General features: G+C 38.8%; 1 protein-coding gene across 2 annotated transcripts; it reads left to right on the top strand.

Annotated features, from left to right (window-relative positions):
* Positions 1 to 425: 425 nt before the first annotated feature.
* CUNH6orf62 (chromosome unknown C6orf62 homolog) lies at positions 426 to 10,874 on the top strand. 2 transcript variants are annotated; one of them, XM_051194516.1, is made up of 5 exons: positions 426 to 601; positions 3,183 to 3,359; positions 4,059 to 4,181; positions 7,962 to 8,096; positions 9,514 to 10,874. In XM_051194516.1, the coding sequence occupies exons 1-5, from the start codon at positions 560 to 562 to the stop codon at positions 9,637 to 9,639; spliced, it is 603 nt and encodes a 200-aa protein (XP_051050473.1). In that variant the 5' UTR covers positions 426 to 559; the 3' UTR covers positions 9,640 to 10,874. The 2 variants fall into 2 exon arrangements, with proteins under 2 accessions (XP_051050473.1, XP_051050472.1); XM_051194515.1 differs by lacking the exon at positions 426 to 601 and adding an exon at positions 1,355 to 1,923.
* Positions 10,875 to 13,527: the final 2,653 nt, after the last annotated feature.

The following is a 13,527-nucleotide window of genomic DNA, read 5'->3' as shown; positions in this document are numbered from 1 at the left end:
GAGCCCGACTATGGGGCCCAGGTGGGGGCTGAGCGGCGGCAGCAGTGCGCGCGGCCCGGCCACAGAGCGCAGCGCAGCGGGCATGGAGGGGGCTCCGTCGGCCCGTCGTGTTCTCTTGACATGGCTCCCGCCCGTGCCACGAGCAGCGCCCCCGCCGCCGCCGCCGCCTCCTCCTCCGCAGCCGCCGCTCCGCCCGCAGGCTGCGGCTAGACGGCCCTCCGACGGTCGGCCTACGAGTCCCGCTCTCCTCTCCGCGGGGACCCCGCCCTGCCACCTCGATCCCGGCCTCTGCCCCCTTGGGAAGCCACCCAGCCGCCCCCATTCGGGAAACATGGGCTGTTGAACGGGAAAAGCGAATCCACAACCCCGGGAACTTCATTCCTTTTTTTTTTTTTTCTTTTTCTTAATTTTTTTTTCGGGTTGGGAGGGTGGGCTTCCTTTTTAAGAAGTAATTCTTATTAACACGATTATTTTCTTCTTTTCCCCTCCCAACTGATCCCTTCCCACTTAACTCTCTTTCCGCCTTCTCTACCCGGGCGGGAATTGTTTCCACGGTGAAATGAGTGAGAACCCGAGTGATCCAGTGTCTCCCGTGGTGCGAGTGAGTCGCTGCCGCTGAAGGCGAGGGGTGGGGGGTGGGAACTGGGGGTCGAAGGCAGGTGATCCCCGGGCCCGGCCTGGGACGTGGGAGAACCCGCCACCTTTGCCTCAGCCATGCTCACACGAAGATAATCGAACCCCCCCACCATCCCGAACCTGAACGGGGTCAAATTTATACAGAGGGCTCCCCAGGGCATGTAGAACCCACCTCAGGGCTGAGGGTGCTTAGATTCCGGGCATTAATCAGGGCTAATCACAGAGCCGGAGTAACTATTAATATCGTTTAATAGATCCCCCCTTTCCCTTTGCCATCATGGTTCTCCTTGGCAGCAGCGTTCGCAGCCGCCTGAGGGTGAAAACGTGGGTGATGGGGAAGTTGGTAATGACTCCGCTGTTTTTTCTCATGGCTCCTTTGGGCAACAGCTGTCCGCCCCCGGTATACACTGTAGTTGATTGCAGGGAAACCCTGTACCTCTCCCCTTTCTCTGCTGATTTTGCACTTTTCTCTTTGCTCACCACCAAGTGTAATCAATAGCAAAGCACTGACAGTACATAGCAGTAGTGAAATCTGAAATAACTAAGAATTAATCAGGTACTACAGCCATGGATTTGGCTGGGTAAAATCCAACTGGGGATTTCAGTTTCATTCACCTACCCTGTTTTGGTGGTTTTCAGTTTTTTCTTTTTTGTTTTTGTTTTTTTTTTTCCCTATATTTGGGAAGCAACATCACAATTTTCCCTTTTTCCTTAATCCCTTTAAAAGGGGGAAATCCGGATGGATTGGACTGGTGTCAGCTGTGTTTTATTGCACACCTAAATCCTGATGATAGGTTTTTCATTTTCCCCTCAAAGCATTTTATTTTGGCAGTTTAGCCAAATGTGTTTTTCAGAAAGTTAGTTCGAAGTTTTTTCTCCTCTTTCTTTCCTTCCTCGCCTTCCCCTTCCCCATCTCTTCCCCCAAACATTATTGTCCAAACATGACTGGACAGCAACTTTTGTTTCTTGACCCTGTGGTATGACAGTCTGCTAATATTGCCAGAAGGTGCAGTTTGGGGGTTACAGTTGTGATTTTAGCTATTCAATCATATTAGCAGGAAAAAAAATGACTTGTTTCTGTTGTACTTGAGTCTTAAAGAAAAGTGCCCATAGTTTAGTGACAATTTCCAAAGGCTTTAGTACCACCTGTATTTCAAAATGGGGGACCCAAACTCCCGGAAGAAACAAGCTCTGAACAGACTACGTGCTCAGCTTAGAAAGAAAAAAGAATCTCTAGCTGACCAGTTTGACTTCAAGATGTATATTGCCTTTGTGTTCAAGGAGAAGGTAATTTAAGTTTTTAACAATTAGCACAGTGATTTTTGTAAGTGCATATTTGTTTTGTGAATATTAGGTTTAAGAGTATATGGAGAAAGACTACTTTGGACTTTGCTTTTTTGCCCTTAGGGGTGATTCTGTGAATTGAATCCTTGCAGAAAATGGAGGGCTTTTCTATATTAATTGACTTTGAAATATTTAGTTCAGAATTCAGCTTTAGTTGATATGGGACTGAATAACTGTAAAACTTTAATGTGGAACAAAAGAGGGAACTTTGTAAAGTTAGAAGTGGGATGTCATAAGTGTTCTATCAGGATCAAATGTTATATGGTAAATTTAGCTTGTTTTTCATTTATGATATAGTTAATGAAACAATCCATTTAAATGGAAAATTTTTGTCTAGAATTGCTACTTTTTTTAAATTAAAAATGACCTAAGAGGACTTTGTGTGTGAGAGAGACAGATCCAGTTTCACAGTTAACTATCAGATGAGAATGTCTGAAAGCCAATTTTTTTTTCTTTTTTTTTGCAATTCAAAATGGGCATTCATCATCAACAGCTTTTGACATAAGATTGGGTTATGAATAAAGGAAGTGCAACTTTGACTGTGGTCTGCTTGTAGTCAGAAATCTTAGTGTGATACCTGTTTAGTATTTTGGAGTTTCCACGGTTATTACCCCAATCTTAAGTATTTTTGTATTTAAGAAACTTAAGCTGTTAAGAGTTGCAGAGTGATTCCAGAGTATTTTGTGTTAAAGTATTCTGAGGATGAATCATTTTCACATTTTTCTGGTTTTTTTTTTTTTTGTGTGTGTGTGTGTGCTTGTTTTTTAACATGTTGATGCCAAATTTGATAAGATTAGTTGAAGGTATTGCTGTGTAGGTGCTCTGAATACAAGCTCTTAAATGTCGAGAGACTAGGTAGATCTTTGTACATAATTCATAGGATGCCCCAAAGGCCACCATATAGTGTTATTACATATGCTTTGTGTATGCAGTTTTATAAGTTAGATTGGTAATGAGCACTTGATTTTAACTAATTTGGAAACACAATTTACTGTACATTTCCCCCTTTTAAACATTGATAATTGTAGTCAGATAATATTCAAAAAAGGCAATTAAACTTGATACCATTTTCAGGGATAAAATAGTTAATTTGTTTGAATACTTTGTGTTTTAAACTAGTGTTTTCATTTAGTTGCCTGTAAAACCAGTTAAGTGAATTTATATCAGCACTGTATATATCACTGAATTTTTTTTTCTTTTAGAAGAAAAAGTCAGCACTTTTTGAAGTGTCTGAGGTTATACCAGTCATGACAAATAATTATGAAGAAAATATTCTGAAAGGTGTGCGAGATTCCAGCTATTCCTTGGAAAGTTCTATAGAGCTTCTACAGAAGGATGTGGTACAGCTCCATGCTCCTCGATACCAGTCTATGAGAAGGGTAAGATCTGGAAGTCTTGACTTTGGAAATAAGTTTGTGTGAATTAAAGTTTCCAGTTTCCCCCTGAAAGTGGGTAGCCATCTTTGTGCTTAGAGACATCAGCTGTGTAGTGAATGTAATTTTTTAATTTGCTTCCAGTAAAAGCATGGGCCACTTTGCTTAGATGGAATAATGATGTTTGTGATTGCTGTGAATAATATACTATTTGTTGGATTTCCTTTTTGAGGGGGAGAACTAACATCATGCTCCCTTGTAATGAGAAATTTGTTAAAATATATTACTTCCAACCATCAAAACTGCATTACATTGATGTTAATCTGGTGTGTAACCTAAAATTAGTTAAAGCAGAGGAAGCCTGGTCTGGAAGAAGTACTTTGGCCTTGGGAAACAAATATGTTGAATATGATGCTGGGAACAAGAATGCAGAAAAGTAGCTGTCTAATAATAGCACATTAAACTATTTTATGTAATTAGAGTGGTTCCTAGAAATTTGGGGACATTTTTGCCAAATACATTGATTGGTTTTGAAAGGTGGAAATAAAGGCTTGGGCATTAATATCATTGGCTTTGTAGCGGCCTTTTACACTGAGACAATGATTCTATAGTCAAACCCTGTACTTGTACCTTCTGTCATACCACTTTGCTCCTTTAAAACTTAAAAAAAAATCCTTTGTTATGTTTTTTTTTTTTTTTTCCTAGGATGTGATTGGCTGTACTCAGGAGATGGATTTCATTCTTTGGCCTCGGAATGATATTGAGAAAATTGTTTGTCTCCTGTTTTCTAGGTGGAAGGAATCTGATGAACCTTTTAGGCCTGTTCAGGTATTTTATTCTAAATAAAGTAGTGAGCACTTTAGAGACAACATCTGTAGTAGGGTTTAACTTGAAAATTGTTGGGAATATGCTTCCAATAGTTATTTCATAAATCTTTCCTGCCTTTTTAAATATATCCTTTGAGAAGGACAGAATTTATAGAATCTCTTAATACCTTTGGTTTTTAATTGACTTGTATTAACTAACATCTTGCAGAATTTTTTTCTCCCTCTGACAAAGTCTCATGTTGCCTAGACTGACCTCAAATTGCCTGTGTACCCAGGATGACCTTGAACATCCTCATCCCCCTGGTTCCATGCTTGGTTTATGTAGCTGGATATAGAACCCAGGCTTCATGCATCCATGTATCTGAGGTACCCAGTCTACAGAGCTACAACTCCAATCTTCTTGGCTGATTTATAACTGCCATTTTGGGCAGTGGTGGTAGATCTCTGTGAGTTCAAAGCCAGCCTGGTCTACAGATAAAGTTCCAGGAAACACAGAGAAACCCTGCCTCAAAAAACCAAAGGGGGAGGCCATTTATCTATGCATTGTTCCTAGTTTTGTTCATAGTGCATTTTAAACACAAGAAAGAAGAACGAAATCCACTAAAACGCCAGTTAAGAGTAGTTGTAGATCTAATGGATATAGATAAATATCAGTGTTTCATATACATTTAGCTTTCTATATCCATATCCCCATTTTTTTAAATTAGAAAAATAATGATGTATCTGACCTTATTTTAATTAATCATGAGAACTAAAGTTTGGATAGCTATGATATGAAAATTGCCATAACAAAAATTTTCTTACCCATTAGGATTTTGTCTTTCTGTTGCTTTTGTATGTGATACAGGCTATTGAGTACCCTGCCCAGTGGTAATAAAATTTAAGTAGCTTAAATAAATTACTATTTTTCTAGATGGATGTTAGAGTAAGTTCTTTAAAAAAATCCATAGATTAAGTATTGGTAAAATAATAATTATTTTTAATAGCTAATACCTAACAGACATGGATATGCTAGTGCAGCAATTCTCAGCCTGTGGGTTATGACACCCACAGGTCACATATAAGATATCCTGCATGTCAGATATTTACATTACAATTCATTATAGTAGCAAAATCACAGTTGGGTCACCACAACATGAGGAACTGTATTAAAGGGGTTGAATTATTAGCAAAGTTGAGAGCCACTGTGCTAGAAAATGGTACTTGGTTCAAGTACTATTATTTGAAATCATGTCTAAAGGTTATTAAAAGCCAGTGTATCAGTCTTTCTTTTCCTAAATATTTTATATACACATTTAACCTAAATACTATTGATAACTAGGTATGTGTGAACCTCCTTTGCAGAAAAAGAAATGAGACAGTTAAAAGAGAGGAATGCCAGGGAATCCAATGGTTTCTTCTGGCCTCCAAGGGAACCAGGCATATACATGGTACATGGACATACATGTAGGCAAAACAGCCATATACAAAAGACAAAGTGAAAGTAAGGTCAAAGTAAACAAAGCTTATACTCATGACTCACTGCCTACTATGAAAAGTTCCTTGAACTAATTATAGGTTCCTTGAACATTCATGATTAATTATGATATACATGTAATAACTTTGCTAATTTTATAAGCTCACCTGCAGTAAAATAAGCTAGTAATGTGACTAATTTTATTCCCTTAAGTAATTTAAAACAGGCATCTGTATGTTACATATCTTGTGGGGATTGGCTCCAAAACTTCTGCCTATGTTCACTGTATGTGAGGCAGCATAGTATTTGCATATAAATTTCTGTATACTGTGGATCATCTCTAGCTTGCTTATAACACTTGATGAAGAGCCACATAAATAGTGTTACACATACTGTTTTGGAAATAATGAGGGGGTGGGGAGTCCAGTACTAACAGGGTTTTATTTTTCTCACATATTTTCAGTCTGGGATATTGAAGATAAATAGTTGGTTTGTTCTGTATCCTGAATGAATGAGGCCATGGAGCTGCTGACTTTCCCAGCTGTGGCCCACTCCTTCCTTGGAAATAGTCTTAGTAAACTAACTCTACTTCTCATTAAAAAAAAGTAGGGGGACTAGAGAAATGGCTCAGCCCTTAAGAGCACTGGGTGTTCTTCTAGGGGACCCAGGTTCAATTCCCAGCACCTACATGGCAGTTCACAGCTGGCTGTAACTCATTCCAGTGGATCTGACACCTTCACACAGACATATTTAATACACCAATGCATGGAAAATAAAAGTTATTTTTAAAAACGTAGGAATTGAGAACGCTTAAATATAAATGCAAAAGAAAAATTTTTAACTCAGACTAAAACCCAAAAATTTGAAGCTTCTATATCTGAGTACATATATAGTGGTATTTAGTAAGAAGTAATGGCTATTAATGTGTCTTTATCATGCTTAGTACGGTGAGGTGCTTGGAGGAACTAGAGTATTTTTATTACTTAAGAGAATTACTTTATATCTTCTTTATGCCAGTTTTGTTTGTTGTGGAACATTCCTTCCCCAAGAAGAAATTCAGTAGGATATCATTAAAAGGCTATGGAACTATATGGTGAATCTCAGACTGCTTTTTGTTTCTATTACTGTCTGTTTGTATTGGATTTTTTTGTTTGCTTGGGTTTTTGTTTTTTTTGGTTGAGAACAGGGTCTTACTATGTAAACGTGACTCACCTGGAACTCAGAAATCTGCATGCTTTTGCCTCCTGAATTGGTGATGGGGTTAAAGGTGTTCTACCACACTGGCCCTGATTGCTAGATTTACACCAAAAGCTCTTGAGAGTTGCAGTCATGGCTTAATGGACAGAGTACTCACCATGTACTCTAAGCCTAGGCTCATCTCTAGTGTCACCTAGAGAAAGGGAGAGATGAATAATAGTATGATTCAAAGAGCCCTGCCTTTACGAGGCACTGGATTCTTTACTCAGTACCCTAGTGCAGGGGTGGAGATGTTAATACAATTGATAGTAAAACCTAAATAGCAGCCACTCATGATTTTACAGGCTAATATTGCCTATAGTTCTTAGTAGCAGAAATTGCTCAAAGACAATGAACTATAACAATTTATAATTCTGAATTATCTAAAAGATGTTAAAGGTTTCTTGAATTCTGTTTTAAGCCTGGTCTTTTTGCCCTATATTTGCTCCCATAGACATGTGGAAGGATAAAGTTGACTTCTGTAATAGTAACTTTGTTTTTGTCTTCTATAACAATTTGTTTTTTCAGAAAGCCCATTTGTAGAAGTGGTCCTATGTTGCACATTGAGGGCTTTGCATTTCATTGGGTGCATTAAGTTTGCATTTCCTCATTAACTGTCCCGTGCAGTGGGTTAGAGCCTTAACATATGTCAAGGGAGCTGAAGTTTCAAAAAGCATTTAAAAAAAAAAAAAATCACAAAATTATGTTGGAGTGTTATTAGTAGAAATTTTTATAATGAAGGACATGTCCTGTCTTTCAAGAGATCAAGCTGGATGCGATTTGGGCATTTGAAATGGGACTGATGTTAACTGAAGTGAGAGAGAAGGGTGTGTGTGTTGTTTTGAGACAGATTAATTCTCTTCTGCCTCAGTCTCATGACTGCTGGGATTATGGGCATGGTGCTACTTAATATGTCTGGCAAGGACATTTATTTTAGTTTGATTTTCTTTAAATTGAGTTTTATGTTGTACATAATTTAAATTAAATACCCATGTGTGTCTCTTGTTTCCATATTGGTCAGCACAAACATTCATGTGGGATCAGGGTAGTGCGATGTAACTACATAAAATGTTTGTATTTTGTAATTAGGCCAAATTTGAATTTCATCACGGTGACTATGAGAAACAGTTTCTGCATGTACTGAGCCGCAAGGACAAGACAGGAATTGTTGTCAACAATCCTAACCAGTCAGTGTTTCTCTTCATTGACAGACAGCATTTGCAGGTAAGGAATTTTGGGGGAACAAATTTGAAATTAAGAAATCTGTCTTAAGACCCTCCAGAGAAGTTCCCAGACTTTGTGCCTTATGAGCACTTACTGCAGAGCAAGCTTTCCAAGTTCTTGTTCACTTCTAGCTGATCAAAATATGTATTTTAAATAAAAGTACTTGCATGTGGGAGGAGAGAGAGTACAAGTGTGCAGGTATGTATGTCTACATGTGGGTGTGGCTCCTCAGTCAGTGTCCAAGCCCTGGTGGTTCTTCTGGATCTGCCTCATGAGAACTATGCATACCACTCAGATCCTTCTGCACTTCACTGACTAACCTATCTTCTGAGGGGCTAGCAGACCTTTTAAATGTGAATCTTAAAAAAAATATATAAGAACTATTTCTCACTTGAGCAGCCATCCAGGTATTCATAAAAAAACGTTTCAATAGGCATTCCGCAGTACAAATTCAGGCTGAAAAATGGGAGGGCTATCTAGGGCTGTTACTTGTCAACAAGCAAGAAATACCTAAGATAGAGAACTCAGACATCTAAAGAGGCTATGTGCCACAAATCTTGGGCACAGGTCTCCCTAGGGTGAGTAGATGTCCTGAGTAGATCTTGGCTTCAGAGAATGTGTTTCTGCCTGGTGTTAAATTGCACAAAGCATTCGCATAAAGTTATTGTGACTTGGGTTTTGTGACATTTTAAATCTTTACTGTTTTTGAGACATGGTCTCTGTACATAAGCCTTCAAGTAACTCAAAGATCTGCCTGACTCTTGACTCCTGAGTGTTAGGCCCCACCATACCAGCCTCATGTTTTGTTATGTTTTAAATGAAACTCAGTCTAGCATGTTTAAGTCCTGTGATTCAGTTAATGGTACTGAAAACATATTTCGAATCCTGTTCAACCTCTCAGTATCTACTGTATAGAAAAGATTGCATTAACAAGTTAATGCATTCTCAAAGTCTTAAAGGGTTTGAAATCTTGATTTCAAAACGGAGTTTCAGTGCTATCATCAAGAATAGAGTTGGGGGGGGGGAATAAAGCAGCTTTAAGTAAATTTGGGAATAAATCAAGTTAAAAAACACCAAGTTGGTTATTTAGAAACAGATCTGCACACTTCCAATTTGAGAGCAGACAGGAAACCTAGATCTTGATTCCCTGTTGTGTATTCTTTGTTGGAACTGGTTCCAGGGCTGGAGGTCAGGGCACAGGACAGTTCTAGTGACTTCCCTAGTATTTTTATCTTAAATATGCATAAATTCTCTGCATTTATTTCAAACATCTCTTATTTCCTCTCATATCCTGCCTGGATAGGAAACCACATATCTCTTGCTTTGGATGCTTTATTAGTGTGCCATAGGCCTTAAATTGTGAGGGGCTGACAATTTTTAAAACTATTAAAATTATTAAAAATTCACTTTCTTCTAGACTCCAAAAAACAAAGCCACCATCTTCAAGTTATGCAGCATCTGCCTTTACCTGCCACAGGAACAGCTCACCCACTGGGCAGTTGGCACCATAGAGGATCACCTCCGTCCTTATATGCCAGAGTAAATAAGAGCATTGACCAGCAAAATGGAGAAGACCAGAGAATGCAGCAGCGATTTTCTTTTCTTATTTTCTTACCACTTTCCTTTCAGAGTTTAAAGAAAATGGACTCATGCACAGAACACTATGCATTTTGAAACTTGTTCATCCTGGATTTATTTTAATCATTTGTATCACAGAACTTTAAAAAAAAAAATTAGATGTCTTCTGCACGGACTGTGTGAAGGAAGATGCTTTGCAGGTTGCTGCACTGCATCAGCATCTTACTAAAATGTGAAGGAAGGACTATTGTACACTGAAATGCTTAATGTATCTGAAAGCACAGGTGATGCTCAGTGTTGTGGTCTTCATGTTTGTGCTGGTTTTTGCCTCTGACATCTGTCATCAGTATTGAGGGTGAGAGTGAATGTAACAGGTATAAATAACACAAAAAGTTAATAGCTTTGCTATAATCACCGTTGTTCCAGAGCACTGTCAGATTCATTCTAATGGCCAGAATGGTTGTTTAAAAAAAAATTACAACCATGGGAAAGAAATCTTAATGAAAAAAGCATCTCATTGAGGTATTTCTGCCTCATGTGCACTGGGCCATGTTTGTTTTCTTGGTACTCATTAGTACATGTATTTTTTCCCAGATCTCTTTCCCGAGTTGCTGTTATAGAGTACTCTGCTGTGTGCAGATGCATTTATACACATTAAAGCAGATCTGGAGTCTGGCGTGGCTAAATGCAGCTATAAAACAGGAACATTCATAGCTGCAAAACCATCATAAGTAGAGGACTTTTTTGGTTTTGTTTTGTTTTTGGTGTTAGAAAATTTAATTACAAATAAAAAAATCCAGTGAATTTTGCAGAAATACTGGTTTCTACACCATCCTGAAGAAGTTGAGTGTTTGGAATAGAAAAAAAAAATATTAAAAGTGGGGATCTTACATTGTAAAATTAACCAGAGTGTCAAGAGTTCTGAAAGCAGAACTCAATTGTGCAATGAACATACAGAAAGACTACTGTATAGCTTTTTTATTTTTACTTTTTTGTTTTTTGTTTTTTGTTTTTTTTTTTTTTTTTTCTTTTAAATGAAGAAAAGCTTTGCTTAAGGGTTGCATACTTTTATTGGAGTAAATGGGAATGATCCTACTCCATTGGAGTAAAAACTAGTGCTTACTGGTTTCCATTTGTATTTAGCTTCTGGTTGGAATTTGGAAAAAAAAAATGAAACCTAAATAAAATAGGTGAAAGCTTCCTGACTATTCAGGTGAATATACAAAATTTGCAGTGATAACTTTTTTATCCCACATCTTTGGTCACTTAAGGTTTGTTTATTCAGAAAAAAAGAACTGGCAGTTGTGACTTGAACAAGAACTTAAGACAGACACATAGTCAACTTCAATAATCCCCTGCCCTTTGCTTTGTTTCACAGAAAAGGGGGAAAAACATTCTTAATGTAAAAGGGCATTTATAATCTCTGATTAGTTAAAAGGTAGAATCAGTTTGATAGAACATTTTGAAAGTTTCTTTTTGTTGTTTTTCCTGACAGTGCTTTTCCGTAGCTTTGGAGCCTGTCTTGGAACTCCATCTGTAGATCTGGCTGGTCTCTAACTCACAGAGATCTGTGGGCTGAGTAAGGGAGTCCACAAATCCTGAATGAAAGAATTATCAAATACTTATTTGGGGGCAACACTCAACAATTTAAAGGTAGGAGCAGGATGCTGCTATCAGTACTACCACCAAGAGAGTTAAGCTTGCTCCCAGTCTACTACTAGCACAACAGATATCCACCTGTGTGCATCTTGAGCGCCACTGCTGGGTTTTGAAGGTTCTGTGAGGCCAGGCATTGTTCTACAGCTATCTTTAACAGTGGAAGTAGACATACAGGTTGAGAAATTTGCCCAAGCTCATAAGTAGAAGATATAAGTCACCAGAGGCCAGTGGCTTTTTAAAAACTACTGTTACATTGTGTTCAACATGATTAGGGAGTTCAGAAGCCATATTTATCCAACCAGTTCATTTTTGCACTGGTACTTATGGCCCTGGTACAAGTACAGGATTTGGTGGTGGTGGAAGGGTGTTCCCGGCTAAAATATGGTATCATTACCAAGCCTTGAACATGACAGTGTACCATCCATGTTCTAGTTAACTGTCTCAAAAAATTCAGGTTGTCTATGGTTAGCTTGACTTTGTACCCTTCAGGTTAATATCCCGAAGCACATGCCATCTGCTCCTTAAAGCTAACTTTGGTTTCTGTACTATGTACTTTACTGCTAGTGACTGATGGCAAACAATATGAAAATGTCCTCTTTTCCTCCCTTGAGTTACAATGAATCTTAGTGCCCAACCAAGCCAATCTTCAGAAAGTTTTTCAACCTTTGTGTATAGAGGTTTTGCCCTGCATGCATGTCTGTCATGTACATGCAAAGCCTGTGGAGGTCAGTGTTGGGAATCAAACTCAGGTCCTCTGGAAGAGCAGCCAGTACAATTGTGCTATCTCCAGCCCCAACCAATCATGGTTGCAAAACATTTTTCAAATTACTCTCAACATGTTTCAGTATTAGCCCTGCCCGCCTTCCACAATATGCAAGACTCAGGTTTTGGGCCCTTTTATAGATAAATCAAGCTGAGTCCCAGCCTCTAGCTCTGGAACCATTTCTTTACCTGTCCTTTTAGTCGGAAGGGATAGAAACCAAGATCTAGGTTTCTTATTTGTCCATGGCTGAGGAGTCCAGAGGTTTGGTATCTAATATTGACAACTTTTGACCTCAAATATTTCAAGTCTACTGACAGCCACTTTCCCTGTCTTTCCACTCTATAATGAAGAAATCAAGAGTCCTTTTTATTTGTTTTCATGACAGGGTTTCTCGGTATCAGCTCTGGCTGTCTTGGAACTCGAGTTGTTGACCAGGCTGGCCTCAAACTCACAGAGATCTGCCTGCCGAGTGCTGGGATTAAAGGTGTGCACCACCGTGCCTGACCTTAATCCTCTAATTTTTGAGACCTTTCAGAAATCCACTATATTATGGAAAAATAAGGGTTGGGGAAAACAGGCTGATGTTTATTCAGGGAGAAATAACAACAGAGACAGATGACTGCCAGCAGGTTCCCATCCCAAGGATGCCTCCAGATGCTGTCTCCAAGCAGGAAGCAGGAGAGAGCCTCCCCAGACTTGTTCTCCCAGGTCACATTGGCACCTGTCCCCATCACCCCAACGGGTGAGGTCAGTGCAACAGGTGCAGGCAGAGTGAATATCTCACTACAATTCCCTTTTAGTCTAAAGGAAAGATTTATGCTTGATACAAAACTATATACAAAGTATCAAGTGTGCTCTAAGAAAAGGAAAATTAAGAACATACAAACTTAAGACCTACATCACTAATTTGCTAACTTTTGAATACAATAGGCTGGGAGATTCAGAGGGACTCCTATGTCCCTACTGTACTAAAGATGCAAAGTCAGCAGGGATAGGTATTTAGTTTTTCCCTCTTCAAATTTTTAGGCTGTATATCAGGTTCTTTAGTTTCCCAGTATGATGTGGCTTTCCATTTTGAAGTTTATTATGTCTCATAAAGGAAATGGAAATGTATGGTGTAAACTGACTTGCAAGTCATTTCTAAGGTTTATATGCTATCCAGCCTGTAGTACTGACTGATATCAACTCATCTTTCTCTTTTAATACTAGTCTTCAGTTTTAGAGTAATCTTAAAGTCTAGCTTCTTTGCTTTTCTTCTTACAAAAACAGTGAACTAAAACTAGCCAGGCAAGGTGGAACATACCTATAATCCCAGCATTCAGGAGGCTGAGGCAGAAGATTTAAGAGTATTCTAGGTGCCAAAAAACCAGACTCTCATACACCAAAACATTGAGCCAAGAACTCCTTCATCAATTATCCTGCACCTGACTT

This window comes from Phodopus roborovskii, unplaced genomic scaffold, assembly GCF_943737965.1.
Source record: "Phodopus roborovskii unplaced genomic scaffold, PHOROB, whole genome shotgun sequence".
Taxonomy (NCBI): Eukaryota; Metazoa; Chordata; class Mammalia; order Rodentia; family Cricetidae; genus Phodopus; species Phodopus roborovskii.
This window is presented reverse-complemented; position numbering and strand designations above follow the sequence as displayed.